Source organism: Pelodiscus sinensis, chromosome 2 (genome assembly GCF_049634645.1).
Source record: "Pelodiscus sinensis isolate JC-2024 chromosome 2, ASM4963464v1, whole genome shotgun sequence".
Taxonomy (NCBI): domain Eukaryota; kingdom Metazoa; phylum Chordata; order Testudines; family Trionychidae; genus Pelodiscus; species Pelodiscus sinensis.
Genome location: NC_134712.1, coordinates 160,910,002 through 160,928,679, shown reverse-complemented (window position 1 = coordinate 160,928,679; position 18,678 = coordinate 160,910,002). Strand labels below are relative to the sequence as shown.

Genomic DNA, 18,678 nt, shown 5'->3' with positions numbered 1-18,678 from the left:
TCTATACTGGCATGATTTTCCACAAATGCTTTTAATGGAAAAGATTTTCCGTTAGAGCATTTGTGCAAAACTGCATCTAGATTGGCACGGACGCTTTTCCGCAAAAGCACTTCTTGCGGAAAAACGTCTGTGCCATTCTAGATGCGGTTTTGTGCAAGAAAGCCCTGATCGCCATTTTTGCGCAAAACAATACCGTGTTGTCTACACTGGCCCTCTTGCACAAAAGGGCTTTTGCCCGAACGGGAGCAGCATAGTATTTCCACAAGAACACTTACAATCTTACATGAGATCATCAGTGTTCTTGCAGAAATTCAAGCAGCCAGTGTAGACAGCTGGTACGTTTTTCCACAAAAGCAACTGCTTTTGCAGAAAAACTTGCTAGTCTAGATGTAGCCTGGATGTTTTCAGAAAACTATGCACACTGATTCCATGATCTGTTCCCCCCACATCATTTTATACCTATAGTTGGGATTGTTTGCCATGTTGTTGCCCTGTCAAGTTTCCAAGATCCTTCTGAAGCTCTTCTTACTTTGCACGTAACTGTCTTAAGCAATTCTCTCTCAGATGCAAGTTTGCCACCTCACTGTTTACCCCAACCATTTATAAATATGTTGAAGAGGACTGGTCCCAGGTACACTCCTGGGGGGCAATACTAGTTACCACTCTCCATTCTGAAAATTGACACTTTATATCAGGTACCAGTTCATGAGGATCTTCCTTCTTATCCCATGACAGCTTATTTTACTTAACAGTCTTTGGTAAGGGACCTTGTCAAAGGCTCTACAGGTAGATACAGTATATCAAGTGGATCCCCACTTGTCCACATGCTTGTTGACCCCAACAGAGTCCTGGTAGAGTGGTCAGACATAACTGCCCATTACAAATACCATGCTGACTCTTCTCTGACACATTATGTTCATCTATGTAGCTGAGAATTTTCGTCTTTACTGATGCTGGACTTGCCATCCTGTAACTGCTAAGCTCACCTTTTTAAAAATTGGTGTCACATTAGCTGTCGCCCCCAGTCATTTGGTACAGAAGATGTTTTAAAGGGTAGGTTACAAGCTACAGTTGTTCTGCAATTTTGAGTTTCCAGAACTCTTGGGTGAATACCACTTGGTTCTGGTGTCTTAGTACTATTTAGCAGTATTCAGAGAAAGTGGCCAATGGAAGCTCTGTGTTTAAATACACACCTTTATTTAACTTTGAGTGTCACTCAGAAGGCAAATAAGTTGCACATTGGAGGCAATAGATTAATAAAGGCAGACCATTTTTCCATTCTAAAGGCTTCCAACTTAATCAGTTTAAGTGACTACATAAGGTTCAGGTACTAACTTGTCCTTAAACCCCTGGTGCTGATTTACTTTTGCATTAATCCCACTGTATCCTCAAAAGCTTCACCACCAATATCACAGTTAGGTGAACTACCATAACTCAAATACACTCACAGTGAAGCAGTTCAAGTATCCTTTATTCAAGGTTGAAAAATGTACCACACCGCATTATTGCAAAAGTTCATTGGTACAAAACACTTTGCAGCTGGTGACAAGGCAATAAAAAGTTGATTTTGAAATTTACTATAAATTACTGTTACAGTACTTTGCAAATTCAGAATTTCAAATTGCATCATTTTTCTAAATTGCCCACAGTACTAGAAAATTCCTGGAGATAAGGCAGCTGTTCAGCAGTAGAGGTAGCTGGTATCAAGGGATTTCCATTTCTCTTTCAATGCCTACATATTTAAGTGCATCGGCCTGGCTATATCTGTGGGGGAGGGGAAAAGACATCCATATCAATACAAGATTAAAAAAAGTTGTAGCATGCTGTGCACCAGTTGATTTGGGGAGGCTCAGCCTCTCACAAAGATCCAATCACAGAAAAGGTTGAACACAATTCTATCACTTATGTGCCCTTGCATTTGAAGTTGTTTCTCTAGAAAAAAAAAACAACAGAAGCAACTTTGTTTTTTGTAGAAGTGTTGAGAGGCAAATTCACATGAAGAGACACTGGGGTAGAAATTGGTATGCATAAGGTCCAGTGGTTGGAAGTCCATTCAACTGATAATGCTTGTTTTGGAACATTTAGTTACGTAACATAAGTTTTCAGCTGTAGGAAATGAGGGGCAGACAGACAGTGTCTGCTTATCAAAGTAACTATCCTGAAATCAAACACGGTCTCAAACAGCCTTTTTTCTCTCTGAGCCTATCTGGGAATTTTTTCTCAACAGTTTGTGTATGGACATACAATGAAATACTTACTGAAATTTACCAATAAGTAATAGTTTCAAGCCTGAATATAAACTGATCATGAAATTTAGACTGGACATTAGATGTTTCTAAACATTAGAAGAGTGAAACAGCCCTGCACTAGCTTGATACATTTGTAAAAACAGGACAGATGATGGCATTCCCTATGTATAGCAGGATACAACTTGCTAACCAACATTGTTGTTGTTTTGTGTTCTTGTGACTGGCAGTCAGTGAGCCATAAAATCAGGCTTCTCCAATGTCCCTAGAATGAAAGAATATCTTGCTATACTCTACCAACCTGTAGTCAAAAAACAGCTCTTCACCCGTCTGAATGGCTCTCTTAGCAAATATACCTATTCTGTGATCTCCATTAACCATCATAACTGTTTTAAAAAGAGGAAAGAGAGAGAGTGTAAGTATACTGTCGGGGCCTTACGCTTACATTTGAATGACTTATTTGTATTTACACATTCTGCCACTACTTAAAAATGTGTCCGTAATCAGCATTTTACAGTAATGTTTCACATATTGTTTGACTAATCCTAGGTTTAACTGTCTGATATTACCTTTTGCATAGCAGTTCGGATTTACTGAATGGTTTGCAAATCGGATTTTGTTACCCTTGCGTGTTGCATCAACCACAAAATCTAGAAAAGAAAGCAAGCAGTTAGAACAGATTGCCTCTAAAGAGCTTTCTAAGCACCTCTGAGAAAATGCTATTTTACTTACCTGCCAAGTAACCACGTTAGTGTATTCAGTTTTACATGCGAATATCATTTTGGAAAAACCTCAGATGTTCATTTTTCCCTCAGAAAAGCCTAACAAGTTGCCATATCAAAACAGTTGGTTTTGCAGTTCTAAAATTGGTGTTTTCACTTGCTGAGAATGCTAATAATTGACATCATTTGGGCGGGAGATGGAGGTGGAATGTAACAATGATGTTTCTAAATTAGATGGAACTCTTTTCTTTCCAAGTACATAAGCTATCTAAAAATGTGCTGACCTTTATGTGAAAAAGGGTCCTGTATAAACTTTTTGTAGCACTTAAGACTAGATCCACAAAGGGACTGACGCAGTACAACAGTGAGAATTGTGAAAGCTAACATTTAAGCACCCTACTGTAGAATCTCCAGCCACGCTCCCTATGCGGTGCACAGGAATAGTAAGGCTCCTAATAGAATTTCTCAGAAGCCAGCAAGCTGAGCAGGGAGGGGCCTAAATTAGTAGGCAATTTTAAAGGAATAGCCCCACCTATCACAGGATTTTAGGCACCTGAGTCTTGGACAGACACTTGCACAAAAGACAGTTTCAGATGACTTTCTGCATGCATGTAAGGCCCAGCATTGTAGGCATGCTCTGAGAATGCCTACTGGATCAACGCCAGCAGGCAAGAATCACTTACTCAGAATCCCATATGGACAAAACAGTTAACTTCTGCACTCAGCTGTCACAGAACTTAGCAAGTTTTGTGTATGCCCGCCAACAAACTCAGGTGCCTGGAGGTTAGGTGGTAGCTAAGTGGAGATTTTGAAAACCTGTGGTGTCAAAATATTGGACTTAGGGGCCTATGCCCTTTTTTTGGATCCAGCCCACAGTGTACATAGATTTTAATAACTGAATGTTTTATTTCCCATGTGTAAGGAGAGCCCGAATTATCCCAATTTGCTTTCTCCTCAGCTACAGTACCTTCTCTGTGGACCCCAATGGGTGAAGGGAGCTGCATGCCATTATTTTCAATGTACTTCTTGTCAATTGATTTTGACAACCTTGTCCTTCATGCCTCATTGACACTGTTGTGTATGTGGAATCATGGGCCAACTGAAGCCAATATATTTAATGGCATCTACAGGCACTTCTTCTACAGTGGCAGTGTAAATTAAAAATAGCTAAACATACGTACCATTATTCAAATTGAATAAAAAACTGCACATGTACTTGTCATATACCTTCCCTCGCCTATCAGCCTCATCCTGGGAAATAATCTGAAAGAAAAATATTGCATCAGAAAAATTGACTTTCTTCTGGTAACAGACCCAGGCGATGTCTAGATTATGGGTGTTTTCCAGGATACCGAGAATATCCCGGAAAAACTCTACCACGTCCAGGGAACGCATCTGCTCTTCTGCCCCCCCCCCCTTTTTTTTTTTTTTTTTCAGAAGAGCAGATGCGCTCTTTCAGAAGCCCTGTCTTCCTTCCTCCTCCCATGAGGATAAAGGGCTCTTTCGAAAGAGGGGTTTTTCCAAAAATTAGCCCAGTGTAGACGAGCCAAATTTCAGAAAAGCCTCTTCCAAAAAAATATTGGAAAAAGGTACGCAAATTGCAGAGTGCTATTTGCGTACCTTTTTCCGATAAAGCCCCATAGTGTAGACATAGCCCCCAAGTATGCCCTTCTCTCATACCCACTCAGACATTGTCAAACTTGCTCCACATTTAAAGTCCTAACTTTTCGAAGACATATTCCATTCTGGAATGAAGTTTTATACTGTAAGGCTACGTCTACACTGCCATTCTTGTGCAAAAACTTACGGAGCGTCTTCACTGCATGCACGTTCTTGCGCAAGTAAATGTACAAGAGTTGTTCTTCTCCCCACAAGGAATAAGCCCTCTTGTGCAAGAAACCCCTATGGCTAAAATGGCCATTCGAGCTTTCTTGCACAAGAGAGCGTCCACACTGCCATGGACGCTCTTGCGCAAAAGCACATGGCAGTGTGGATGCACTCTTGCACAAGACCTCTTGTGCAAAACAGTTCTTGTGCAAAAAACTTGCAGTACAGACATAGCCCAAGTGAATTTTAAGCTTGGGAAAACTTTTTAACTATAGCTAAGGCTGACAAATGGTTATAGACAATGACTGCAAGACTAATACAAATCTACAGTTATCATCTTAGAGCTCTAGTTAATATAACTTTTTCTGAATTGGAAATGTCTCCCTCTTATTTAGTAGCCCAAACCAGTAAGTGACACTCACCACTCAGCCTAAAAGGGGAACAATTTCATTTAACTAAAGATATATAAAGTACTCCTGTCAAGTGATCAATTTTATAATCGCAGTTAATCATGTGACTTTTTTTTAAAATCACAATAATGCAATTAGTTGCACTGTTAAATAATAAAATGCCATTTATTTAAATATTTTGGATATTTTCTACATGTTCGGATATACTAATTTCAATTACAACATGAAATACCAAGTGCATATAGTGCTCATTTTTTATATTTGCACTGTAAAATAGTAGGTTTTTTCAATTCACATCATACAAGTACCTAAGTGCATTCTCTCTATATTGTGAAAGTTAAACTACATTTGTACATAACTGCACTCAAAACAATGCAAAACTTCAGAGCTACAAGTACTCTGTCCTATTTGTTCAGCAAATCACTAGACTAACAACTTTGTTTACATTTACAGGAGATAATACTGCCCACTTCCTATTTACAATATAATGGCAGCTACAATGGTTCCATTTTTGTTCTGATTTTTGGATGACAAAGTAATTTACATGCCAGGTGTTAAACCTTCGTATACCCCTTTATGCTCTGGCCACCATTCCAGAGGGCATGCTAATGACTCCTCTTAAAATAATTGTGTTAATTACATTTGTGACTGAACTCCTTGGGGGGAGAAGGGAGGGAATGTTATGTCTCCATCTACTTTACTTGTATTCTGATGACTCAGCATGTTTGTTTCAAGAGCTTTCATTGCAGATCTGACAAAACCCAAAGGTTGGTAATCCAAAACTCTTTAATACATTTCAGTTGGTTTTTATGGTTTAAGTGTGATTAATCATGATTTTTTTTTCAGTTAATTGACAGTCCTAATATAAACTTACAGGACCTTCATGTATAAAAAGTAAAGATTTTTAAATCACAAACCAAATTGTATTTAAACAGATTTTTCAATTCAACTCATTTAAAATTAATGTTGAAGTAGATATTTTATTAAAGTCTAAGCTTATAATTATTTAAATACATAAAATAATATTAAGCAGTACATGTTTGCTCTCACATGTAAGGAAGGTCAAATGACGGAACTGGCAGAAGTCCCTAGCTAAGTATTTGGAACCCGTTTATTGACCTGCTATTCTAGCTTTTATCCCTAATAGTATCTTCTACTATTGCAGTTTATTCAACTAATTTAGTTCAATGACAGGTTCATTCAAAGTTAAGCTTTTCTGCTGTTTCAGCTCCCAATAGGTTTCTTGTTTTCCTCTTCAAGTCTATGAATAAAATCTTAAGTGTGAGAGGATGTAATCTATTAAGTTCTGAAAGCTTAAAGGTCAGGGCCATCAATCAGTTTTAAATACAAAATATGTTTTGATACATTATGTGCACTTTCAATCAAATCAGAAAATAGAGCTAGATATAAAATTAATGATGTAGTAGAGCAGAAATGCATTTTTAACATTTTCTAAAAGTATTAAAAATCTAAATGCAAGTTAAGCTGCATAACTGCTAAATAAATGTGTACAGCTATAGTGTAATTTCCTAGGTAGCCAAAAAAGCACTAAACTGACAGATAAGATTTAGTTACAAATCAATACTTTACATTTACCAAAAAAGGAGAATCAACCTCTCTTTAAATCGTGTTGTACTTTAGTTTTTTTCCTAATCATATTGTGATTGAGAATGACAATTTAAATTGCTTTGATATAAATCCATTCACTCACTTCTGGTCCTTAGCTCTCCCTTTCACATAGTGGGATATCTGCATTCTGGCAATGTGTTATGCTGGAAGTCAAATGATTTTGCAGGACGCTCCAGATATGCTTGAACTGGGACTTGCTCCTTTGAGCCACCCTGTCTTCTAGCCTCATCCTCACAGGCACCCAAAAGTCAGGAAAATATCTTGCCAGTGGGAAAAGCCAGTATCAGCTGTGGATTCAGCTATGTATACTAGGTGCTAGGGAAACTTATTCACTTGGCACTATCAAGACCTTGACACCGGCTGTGAATTACTGTGTAACATTCCTTTATTCCAAAGAAGGCTGCTAAGTCTACAAACAAGCTAGTTCCCAAGCCTGGAGGCATTATTTAACCAATTTTGCTGTATAATTAGTCAAGGACACAAACTGATACATCGTTGAAGAAAGTAACCTTGAATACTTCAGACACACATGTATGTATAAACAAAATTTCTTCCTCTTTTACCAATGTACAGCTGTAACAATAAAACATACATTTGAAGCAGCAGTGTTCAACCTGTGGTCTGTGGATTATTTTAAAGATTTACCACATCTGAAATTTTGTATGGGTCTGCCAATAAAAAAGGTTGAAAACCACTGGGTTGAAGGATACGATCTTTCCTCACCTCACCACAGTACTCAGAGATAAATTCATTCTTCTGTACGGGATCTTTGATGAAAATTCCCCAGCCTGCCACATCAGAAGGTGCCAACAGCAAATGCTACAGGAGGAAGATATAAGAAACTTATCACCTGACCTGGGTTTTCGGGAATGCTCAGTTTAAATGATAAACATGCATAATGCCTAAGATGTGAGATGGGATACAAAAATATTTAAAAAAACTACAAGCTGCACACTATCATTTGGGAAGGAGGCAAGGAGGGAAAATATGTACATAAAGGAGGCCAGATACTTTGCTAATGAAAAAAATTGATCAGATATTTTAGACTGCACAATTCTGCTTGTACAAATGCAATTTTTACCATTTAAATTATATGATTAATTATCTGGCTTGTCAAGAGAGAGTATGGCAATTTTTTCCCCCTCAACCTACAAGACAAGGGGTGAGAGGCTCAGCTTAAATGAACATATTTTGCACACAATTTAGTATTGAAGAAAACAAGAGTTGTTCCATTCCATAGTAGTCAAGAGGAGTAAAGTGGTGCACAACTCAAAGGCAAAATTGGTGGAAACCACAGCAAAGAGAGAGATTAGTTTAAAAGGCAGAGTGCAAACTCCAGGTCATGGGATTTGTAGGCAAGAAAACAATAGTAGGCACCCTTCATCATTGCAGAAGGCAAAAAAAGTGGATCCAGGAAGAACTGTGTGTAGATGGTAAGCGCACACACCTTTTTCGATCCCCTCTGAATGCTGCAGTTCTTGCAAGAAACATTTTTGCTGTCCCAGTGATCAGCTGCTCCACATGTTAAACAGAGGTCTGGATCACATTCTCGTACAGCCAAATAGCAAGGACACTGCTTAGTATTGCACTGTGCTTTGCAACGGCATCCAGGAAACCTGTTTTGGCCTATGACGAGCAAAAATAAATAAGTAAACATGAAAAAAGACTCCATATACATCCTAAAATTTAGCAAATATACATTGATTCCTTTCTCCTGCTGTCAATTCCCCAATACTTACAGCGAACAGTTCAGGCCTGGGTACATCTACACAGCATGGAGCTGCAAGCCTCCCAGCCTAGGCTGACAGACTCATGCTAGCGCTCTGAAATTGCAGGATGGGCTCTAAAGCCAAGGGAAGGGAGTGCACTTCACAGCCTGATCTTGAGCCAATCAGCAACCTCAAAATACAGTCTCCCTAGCTATTTTTGAAGCAAAATGCTTTGTCCACATATTCATTCTGCTGATACCATTATTGGACCTAACCAAGTGAGTTATAAGATCAAGAACACATATTCCTGCGCATCCAGAAATATAATCTATGCTATCATGTGCCGAAAGTGTCCGTCTGCTATGTACATTGGACAAACATCTCAGACACTTCGCCAAAGGATTAATGCCCACAAAACAGATATCAGACAAGATCACAAAGAAAAAACAGTTTCTTGCCATTTTAACCAGAAAGGACACACTCTCAATGACTTAACCACCTGCATTCTGCTACAAAGACCTTTTACATCTGCACTTGAAAGGGAATCCTCTGAACTGTCATTCATGTTAAAATTCGACACTCTCCAAAAAGGAATGAACAAACACTCGAACTATCTTACCCATTACCAAGATAGCTTCCCCAATTATCACCTCTAATACCATTAACTCACAAACATCCCACTCTCCCCAGCTCTAATATCATCAATTCACAGACACTTTCCTTCCTTCCTCCCCCACCCCCCGCATCCCCCTCCTGTTCTGCAATGTGATTTGTCCTTTTCATGTGTGTTCATTTTTTTGAATTGTATCCTTTGGTATATATGGTTGTGACTATTTTCTTCCACTATTTGATCTGAGGAAGTGGGTCTGGCCCATGAAAGCTCATCATCTAATAAACCATCTTGTTAGTCTTTAAAGTGCTACATTGTCCTGCATTTTGCTTCAGCTATCCCAGACTAACACGGCTACATTTCTATAGCTATTTCTGGAGCACTAGCTTGAGTCAGTTAGCCTAGGTTGGGAGGCTCATTGCCATGGGCCAAATAGACATACCCTCTGGGGTTTTTCCCTTTGCAGTCTTCTACTAACTGAATTAATGCTCACTACATGTACTAGTTTAGAAACTTCTTTTAAATATAGATACGGTAAGTTACTTAGAGGTTTTACATGCAAGAATAACCAACTCACTGCTCCTTAGTGTCCCCATCCTCGATCATTTAAACAAGTTTCAGAGCATGCAGTTTCATTAAAGTCTACATCATAAATATGTATTTGAAAGATACTTTGATGTTGCAGTACTTGGTGCTGGTAACGCTTAACTCATTCAGAGTTTCTTGCATCTTTATAAATTCTGAGAAGGCTCAGAAAGCCAGGGTAGGGGTGTGTGCGCACTCTTGTTTCTTATCTTAGAAATATCAGTAAGGCAAAATCCGGTCTTTTCTGGTTTTGCTGGAGGACCACTTGGAGGCAGAATATTTATTGTGAGCTCTTACCTCCCTAGTTAAATGGGTGAGTGTGCTGAATTTCTAATAAATATTCAAAGTGTAATCAGTCATTAAAGTTAAAAACAAAAGTTAACATAACCAAATATGTTAACAGCCTAACTAAAAACCATTTTCACACCTTTCTTATAATGTCATTCATTCTAGCTAGCCTTCTGGTCACTTAGATGTAACCTCAAATAATTCTTTAAAAAGGGGGGGGAGGGAAGGCTCTCTGAAAAAACTTTCCAGGCCTTTTTTAAATGTCAAAAAAAAGCAAAAAAGGGCATACGCCTTTTTTTGACCCTGTTTAAGCCTTTTATTTAATATTAGCAGTAAATGTGTCTACAAATAAAATTAGTCTACAAAAAGACACTCAACTGCAGCACCTTCCAAAATTAGTACTTACATTCTGAGCTGCACTGACAAAACTTCTCACAGAAGTTCTGAGCAATTACACAAGGACATGAGCTGTCACAAGGCTGACGAGGATGATCACATGGCTGGTAGTTGTAAACATGATTAGATGACCCATCTGAATAAAAATAGTAATAAATTTGAAAAGATTTAATCAAAAATTTCAAAATTTCAAAAGGGAAGCCCTTTCTTAAAATTCACTTAAATGATAAAAAAACCTATCCAAGCCTACTCGTAAAGTATTAATCATAGAAAAGTACACTAACCAGAAATAGTGGCATTAACAAGATGCACTTTAGCTTTCTTTCTGAGTTGCTTTGCTCGTGTTGCACCTGACCCCTCATGTTACTCATCTGTTCAGTGTATTGAGAATTTAAGAACTTATCTACAGTGGAAAGTGACAAGCAAAACTATAGCAATATAATAGTATTGGCATAGGTGCTGAGACTGTGGGTGCTCCAGGGCTGTATCACTCGTGGAAAGATGCCACACTCCCCTTCCATGACCCCCCCATCAACCAACTTCTCCCCTCCCTCCTGCACACCTTGGAACAGCTGTTTAGTGGCATACAGGAGGCACTGGTAAGGAAGGGGAGGAGAAGAGACAGAGCACCCAGGAGCAGAAAGATGGGGGTGGGAAAAGGCAGGACAAGAGTGGGGGCACTAGTGAATGGGTGGAGTGGAGGTGGGGCAGAGCAGGAGTTGAACACTTCTGGGGAAAATTAAAACAGCAGCTTGTTAATACTATGTCGCTCTGTGTGGACTGTCTAAACTAAGGTAATTTTTATTCCACAAGGGGAATTATACTGCTTAGCAATATTATATTCCTATATTTCTGCTTGTCAATTTCCCTGTGTTAACAAGCCCTAAACTCTGAGGGCAGCTGGGTAGACTTTGGGTCCTATATAAATTAATACCTGCCTTCAATCCACTAGTATTTATGCTGGTTTAGATGCATTTGTATAATGTTATAGGCCATCCTTGTTATAAGTCCAAGATACGTCCCAAAAAACGGATAGAGAAACAACTTAAAGCAGGGATTTTTTTCCCATGGCTGACTTCCATTCATGCAAAATGGGGTTGGGTTTATTTATTTATTTGGCGCGACTTACAGGGGAATAGGAGGACTTATAATGCATCAGTTCTTACAAGCGTCCATGACATTAGTGCGGAATGGATATATACCAGGGCAACTGATAGCAGGGACACCCTGTACATTTGTTTCAGTTAACAACCAAGCAATAATAATACATTAAAAAATAATCTGTTCAGAGGTGGATTTATTTTATCACAGTATCTCCCATCCCCACAAAGAGAGCATATTTCAGAATTAAGAAAACAAAAAGGCTGCAAACATGCAGCTCATCACAGTAGGAGTTGTGCAGTGTTATTCCAAAGCCTTCCTAAAATGTTATGAATTCACAGCCTCCTTCCTATAATAAGCAATGTTTTTTTCTCAACAGCTGCATAAACAATGTGGAATATCCCCTATCCCTGCCGTATAACTAACTTATGGTTACTATTCTTCCGTCTCCTTGTGACTGCTGGCTCCCCACGAAAAGTATAAAATGGCCTAACTTCATTCAGAAAACAGTAGGATCTTAAAAATTCAGGACAGAAAGTTGAATGGAAAGATGCTAACCCTTTTTCAGCTGTATCTTTCTGCAATGAGCAGCCCATAACCTGCAAAAACACAAAAGAAACACAAGAAAGTTGACAGGAACTCCTCCTGTAATGGGCTGTGGAACTGGCTGCCGTTCTAGGCACCTACAAAATTACTTTTAACTGGGAAATTCTTCTGGAACAAGAATTCCTAAACCTTTTAAATCAAAGTTTTACAGACGAACCTCCACACTAGCCCAGGTTAGTAGTAACATTTGGCGATAACATGCTTCAGACAATTTACAACCTCCTAAAAATGATGTTAGAAACCAGTGTTTTTACTTTTGCTTTAAAGCTATAGTTCCAATATATAATTTTCTTTAGCAGTTAAAGCTAATTGAAATACCAGGTTTAATAAATCCTTTCCGGCCAAGATTTCCTAAATTTATGTTCCCACACAGGTAATTCGTAGATTTAATTACCAACATTCAATTTGTATTGTTTAACTATGGGACAGATTGTCAATTTGTTTCTGTACAGATGTCCATTTCTAATTACTGTAACCGGCTCAAATAATGCAGCATATACTATGTAGTAAGAAATTCTCATGTAAGGGTCAAATGTTTCAGAAACAGAACCACGTATCTGCATTTTTTTCCTAGTGACTACACCCAGAAGTTGTTCTTTAAAAACGTAGAAATATTTAAATATATGTTTAACCGAACAGGAATTTCTACACCTTTTTAATTTCCTTTCTGCATTAGGGATTTTAAAATGTGTTTATTTGTGTAAACATGTAACCACTGAAATTTTCAGCAGTTGCACATTTACATGCCTGGGCCAGGAGAGCAGGGAGAGAGGTGGGAGCTGGTGCTGCCCGTTCTCCTTGAGTGCCACTTCTTGTTCCCCTACCCTCTCCCTGTAATGGGAGAGGGGGGCTCCACAGGAGTTGGCATGTGTGGGGGCTTAAAAGCTGGCTCCCCACGTGTACCTGTCCCCCTGCTGATACAGAGGCAGCAGCGTGGGGTGGGGTAGAGGGAGCTGCATGTAACTGTGTACTTGGGTATTCGTTCACATCCCTATTCTGCACAGCATTACATCAAATTGGATTCTAGAGGATTCATATTTTTTCAAGTGTACCCAGCAGCTTTAAACAAACACAACACTATTCTCCGTACAACTAGCTCACATTAAATACATTTCTGAAGTTAATCTGTTCTCCATCCATTTAGACTTTTGTCAAGGTAACTTTATAACTAAAAGTTATCTTTTCTTCAAAAAGTATTATACAAAATAGATTCAATTCCTTTTCAAGGTGGAATACTCCAAGCAGGTATACAGTAATGCTGCAGCAAAAGGATACTAACAGGTAAAAATGCCTCCCTCTGCACTGTATTACTTAAATTCATAGGCATGAAACCTCTCTAGAAAACTACTTCTCCAACTACTTAAAGGGAGAAATAAGATTTCACTTCAGAAAAATGTAATATCCCTCATATGGTCACATTACATTCTCCAAACTCTCCAGACTAGTTAAAAGTAGAAAAGACTACATAGCTGAACAATACTTCCTCCACAGAAGCTATCCTTCCATACTGTCATCTTGGGCCAAAATAATAAATAAAACTCTTGAATGCACAACTTAAATCAGACCTTTGATCATCATGAAATGTCAAAGAATTAAGTAGTTCTCCAGTTTTAACATACTGCAGAAGTATGCCACCTTCTTTCTAAAGGTTAAGTCAATTGTACACCATTTGGCGAAGAGAATGGATTCAAATTAAAGATAACACTTTGGGCAAGAAAATCAGAACCAAAATAAACTGTATATGGTAGAAAATCAGATATAGTAGTCGTGATGAATTCTGCAAGTTGACTTTTCTCAAAGAGACTAGGGCCATCAAAAGAGCACTTGGAGAATAAAGGTATATCGTGACAATAAGTTCAGAGGGGGAATTAAAGATGACATTATGGACTGAGTGAATGCTTCAACGTTAGTCAACTGGGATAAATAGAAGTCTGATTAGTGCTCTTGGCTACTGGCAAGGTGGCAACATAAACTTTAAGATTAGCATGTGGCTTTCAGAAATTGTCTGACTAAGAGGTGGAAGGTTGCCTAGAAGCACTTTGCCTTTCCACTAATGACCTCAATGAGTGAGTGACTGATGCTAGGGGAAGTGGTGGGAGTAAGATTTCGCTCTTTTCCCATCCTACTTAGTAACACAACACAATGTTATAGTTTCAACGACTAGGAAGTAAAAAGGCAAATGCGTCAAATGGGAGAATTCCACAGCAATGTACTAGTAGGATAGTATAAAATAAAGAAATGTCAAGTGACATGGAATGGAATAAATATTGAACCATAATAAACACCCTATGTGCAATTTCCCTTACTATTCATGCCATTTCTCCTTTTCTCCCCAGTAATAGTCCAGAGATGTTGCAAACATCAAGCCAGAAGAGGTAGGTTTACCAAAAAGTGGTATTTGAAGAATCTTCCAGGCAAAAGCAATTTCAGTATATAAATACATGTTGGAAACATTCACAAGACTTGTTCCTGATACCTGGATTTAGGAACAATAGATCAGTTAATGATGACTAATCTCCCATAAAGTGGGAGATTAACTGACCTCTACATCTCATTCCTGCCTGCCTGTGCATTTAATAACTGACTGCTTCTGAATTACGTTCACTTCCAATAGCTGAAATTGTCTTACATATGTGTTGACCTTTCCTGCTAGAAATCCAGAAGTCAGATAGCAACGATAGGCATTTCTTAGGAAACTGCTACAATCTGTCCTTAGTAAAGGTTTGAGGATATCACGAGTATATGAATCTGTCTCTTGAATTTAGAAATGAAAATTCAACTGATGTATGCAGTTTGATCTGTTGGAAAAGCAGGTTTTTCCTACTGTTCTCATTAGACTCCTTAAAGATGCCTTGTCTAGGCTCTCTCTAGAGATGAGGCCTTTTACAGTGGAATGCGAGTAATTTATGTTAAGACTTCAGCCACTCTGCTTGCCATGCTATCATGATACTAAGATGCCTTTGAACCAAATCTTATATTATTTTGGACAGCATAATATAGAAAAGCTATAATTAGATGCTGTGAAGAACCAGTCCCTGAGGAATGAGGGCAGAAAGAAGAATTCAAATGAAGCTAACTCATAGGTGGATAAAAAAAATCATCAAGAATATTTCTCCCCTAAAGTGAAAACAAGTCAAAGGAATCAAGTCCCATTTAATGAGGAAAAACTCATTACAGCTGTAATTATTGATTCAGTGAGATCAGAGGGAGATAACTATCTCCTAGATATGAAAGACAAAAGTATCAATTTTTTCTCTTCTCCATTTGTGATCACATTTTTTTCAGAGCTGGCGGAATTGTTGCTCTTTAATTGTTGCAGTCTGGCTCAGTATGGTAGAGTCAGACTGTAAACAATGTAACACTTTTTGGTCTTCCCTCTGAGTGTTTCAGCCACTTGTAAACCTCTCGCTGCATCTCTCCCAAGGAGGCAAAGAAATAGAGAGACCCACAAGGAATAAGTGTTGACAATATTATTTTGTTTTACTCAAATGCTTCTTATATAGGTCAAAAAGTATTCCATTAGTCTGATCTGACAAAGTAAAATGCAGATTCCAGTGAGATGTTATAAAACTTTAAAGGCATCTTGCAATAATCTATTACTGACACAGTAACTTTGATATTGGCAACCTGTCAGAAAGAACACTTTGGTACATAGCACTTCCCTTCTCTCCCCTCTGTCTTTCCAAATTAACCAGAACATCACAGAAAACCATAACAATCTTCCTAGGTCTAGCTGCCAACAGGACAGTTTGGCTGGACAATTCCAGGTTTGGAAAATCTTGCCCAACAATTGCCCCAGGACAGCTGATAGCTATGCAGGAAAGAGGGAGCAACAGCACTACCGTGATTTGAACAAAGCAGGATTTCTTCCAGCAGCTCTGACTCCCTGTTCTACTCTGCACTGATTGTGTCTCTACACTATAAGCAGTCTATTCATTTTATCCCTGCAGCAGCTTCTGCACTAAGATCAATGGAAGGCTCTCCTTGAACAAGAAAATTATGACACAGATGGATAGGAACAAAAAAAGTTATACGAATTATTTGTTGGGAAAATGAGGGGGTGGGGAAAAGCAGGTGGCCATTTGGGAAAAAGAAGGAAAATATTTTCAAAGATTTCTTGATTACTTGTAGTAAATGAGAATTTTTCCCTTCCTTCATTCTCCTTCTGGGAATAAATACATTCACCAGAACACAGAGAACAGTCCCATGCTTGGGGTCCTACTGGACCCCAGATTTGAAGTTAAGATATTGTCCCTATAAAAAAATGTTCGTATGTTATAAAAGACATAGGGACTGGGCATTTTTTAAAATGTATAGAAAGTTAATTTTGGATGAGCTTTTTGCCCTCAGAAGGAGCCTTTTAACACTTTTCCTTGTCAAGAAATGTAGAAAAGCTGCCATATGATCTTTGCCTTGTACTGGAACTTTAGTAGCCTGACTCTTCAACTGAATAGCTTGTGGGTAAATAAGCTGTGATGTATGAATCTATGTAGGTGGTCAAGAATTGTTTGTTTTTTAAGGGAGGATGTCTTTCTCCTGAGTATTGTGGTTATTGCTTCCAGTGCTTCAACAAAGTCACACATTTTACTATATGGACATACTGTGCATAGTAATTTGCAAGAGTATCTTCTATTCACTACTGATTCAGTTTATTCTTAAGTCATCTATTGAAGTCACATGACTTCATTAGTGTTATTTCTAAAAAATTACCCATGGTATCCATTTTTGTGGAAAAGTAACCAAAATAAAATCTTAGTAGTAGTATCTCTTTTTGCCTCTTATTCAGCAAAACCTAACCTATTCTACACTAATGTGATTTTTTTAACATTATAACCAATTGTCTAGAGTAATGTGAATCTAACTAACTTGAATTTACTTGTTGCATTTAGCCTATAAGCAACTGTGAAGAAGTTGACTATTTTTAAAGGTGGAACAGATTTGTTTTTGAAGTGCTGTTTGAGGCCAAAACATTTGTTAAGTTGGGCAATTTTGTTTCATTGAAGCAGGTTTTGCTTCTTTGAAGAAGAGACAAGCAGCCTTTTCTTAAGTCCTTATTTTGCATTGCTGGTTCAATAAGTCTCCTATGGCTTATGTTTGGCTTCTAAAGGTTATTTAGTAACAGATTTACCTGTGTTTCCTCTTCTTCTTCCTTGGAGGGGTATCAACATCTTCAGCAGGAACTGGAGCAATAATACTAGATTCTTTTACTCTAAACTCATACACCTAGCAAGAGATACCATAACATACATCTCACTTACAGAAAATAAAGCTTTCTATTATGTTAGAATGATTTCCTCCAACACCTTACAGATTATAAGCCACAACACTCCTTCCCTTTACAGTTATTGCTCTTATCTTATTTGATCTTAAGTGAACAAAAACAGCTGTGCATTTTAAACTATATGTAAACTGAAATTTCAATGATACACTGAAAACACTAAACTCCATTACACAAATTTATAAAAATCAGAGAAGACAGCATTCTCAGAAAAACCAAGTTGGTTAACAACACTCATTTTAACATGACAATTTAATATATATTTTCTCTCCAGTTTTGAAAATAGCATCCTGCCACTTAAATAAGCACTTTTCACTTCTTACCTGCCTACATGTTTTGGTCCCAATTAATCTAGCAATTGCACAGAAATTATCATAGTAGGTGCCAATGAGAACTCTGAACATCGAAGCTTCTGCACCACTCCATTCCACGTTCTCAGGAGGCTCAATATTTGGCTTCATCTTTATTGGTGTCTGACACCTGGAATTTGCCTCTGCAACATCAAGAAGATCTATTAGGTTGAGATTTCTCTCTCAATTTACCTAAGTTCCCATGATCCTTAAAAGCACTCAGTTATGTGTGAAACTATAACAGAACAAAGTTCTGTTTTTTTTGGTGGGGAGGAAAGAACACCATTTACAGAAGTTTTTACACATCTATAGACAAGAAGCTATAATCAGTGGGAAGAATGCAGATAGTATAGTCTAGCTTCTGAAAGCATTCATGAAGTTTCATTATCATGCTCTGTGATAAAAGCACTACTCCATATAATCTAACTAGGTCCAAATACACTCAAAATATGTGCCTTCTAAAGTTGCTTGCTTAGACTTTGAGCCCTCTCTTTACAATCACTACAATTCATTTCTTATTTAAAGCAATGATTGGCCTCACCAGAAGAACTGGATGTTTCATCTTTCTTCTCCTCTTCCTCTTTATCATTATTTTCACCTCCAGTTTCTCCTCCTGCTTCCCTGTCACTATCTGTGTCCTTGGATTCCAACACATTTATTGTTGGTGTGCTTGGCCTGCTGGTGTTATTTGGAAGTCTTCCTCTTCGGCGGCCACCTGGGCGCTTTGGTGGTGTCTTTATTCTCTCAGCAGTCAGAGCAGCTGCAAACTCCTTTGCCCCTTCCTAAATAAAAAATACTAGCATCTTCAATATATGGGTTTGAAATGTTTTAATTTGGGTAGGTGAGAATGGATGCTCAGTCACTCGAAGCCAAACCTTGACATATGAAAAATGCATAATTTGCACAGCAGGTGTCCGATAA

At 38.2% G+C, this 18,678-nt stretch overlaps 1 protein-coding gene across 6 annotated transcripts in view; it reads right to left on the bottom strand.

Moving 5' to 3' along the window:
* Positions 1-1,452: 1,452 nt before the first annotated feature.
* The window catches only part of EZH2 (enhancer of zeste 2 polycomb repressive complex 2 subunit), a 73,052-nt gene continuing 55,826 nt past the window's right edge, over positions 1,453-18,678 (bottom strand). For 4 of the 6 annotated variants that reach the window (XM_075921708.1, XM_075921706.1, XM_075921705.1 and 1 more), the window contains 11 exons: positions 18,299-18,539; positions 17,731-17,900; positions 17,258-17,352; positions 12,082-12,122; positions 10,433-10,558; positions 8,282-8,460; positions 7,558-7,653; positions 4,150-4,231; positions 2,816-2,896; positions 2,548-2,632; positions 1,453-1,764 (listed from right to left, as the gene is read on the bottom strand). In XM_075921708.1, coding sequence (XP_075777823.1) covers positions 1,704-1,764; positions 2,548-2,632; positions 2,816-2,896; positions 4,150-4,231; positions 7,558-7,653; positions 8,282-8,460; positions 10,433-10,558; positions 12,082-12,122; positions 17,258-17,352; positions 17,731-17,900; positions 18,299-18,539 — 1,257 coding nt within the window. In that variant the 3' untranslated portion in view covers positions 1,453-1,703. The remainder of the gene's footprint in view (positions 1,765-2,547; positions 2,633-2,815; positions 2,897-4,149; positions 4,232-7,557; positions 7,654-8,281; positions 8,461-10,432; positions 10,559-12,081; positions 12,123-17,257; positions 17,353-17,730; positions 17,901-18,298; positions 18,540-18,678) is intronic. The other 2 variants (XM_075921707.1, XM_075921709.1) reach the window with 1 other exon arrangement.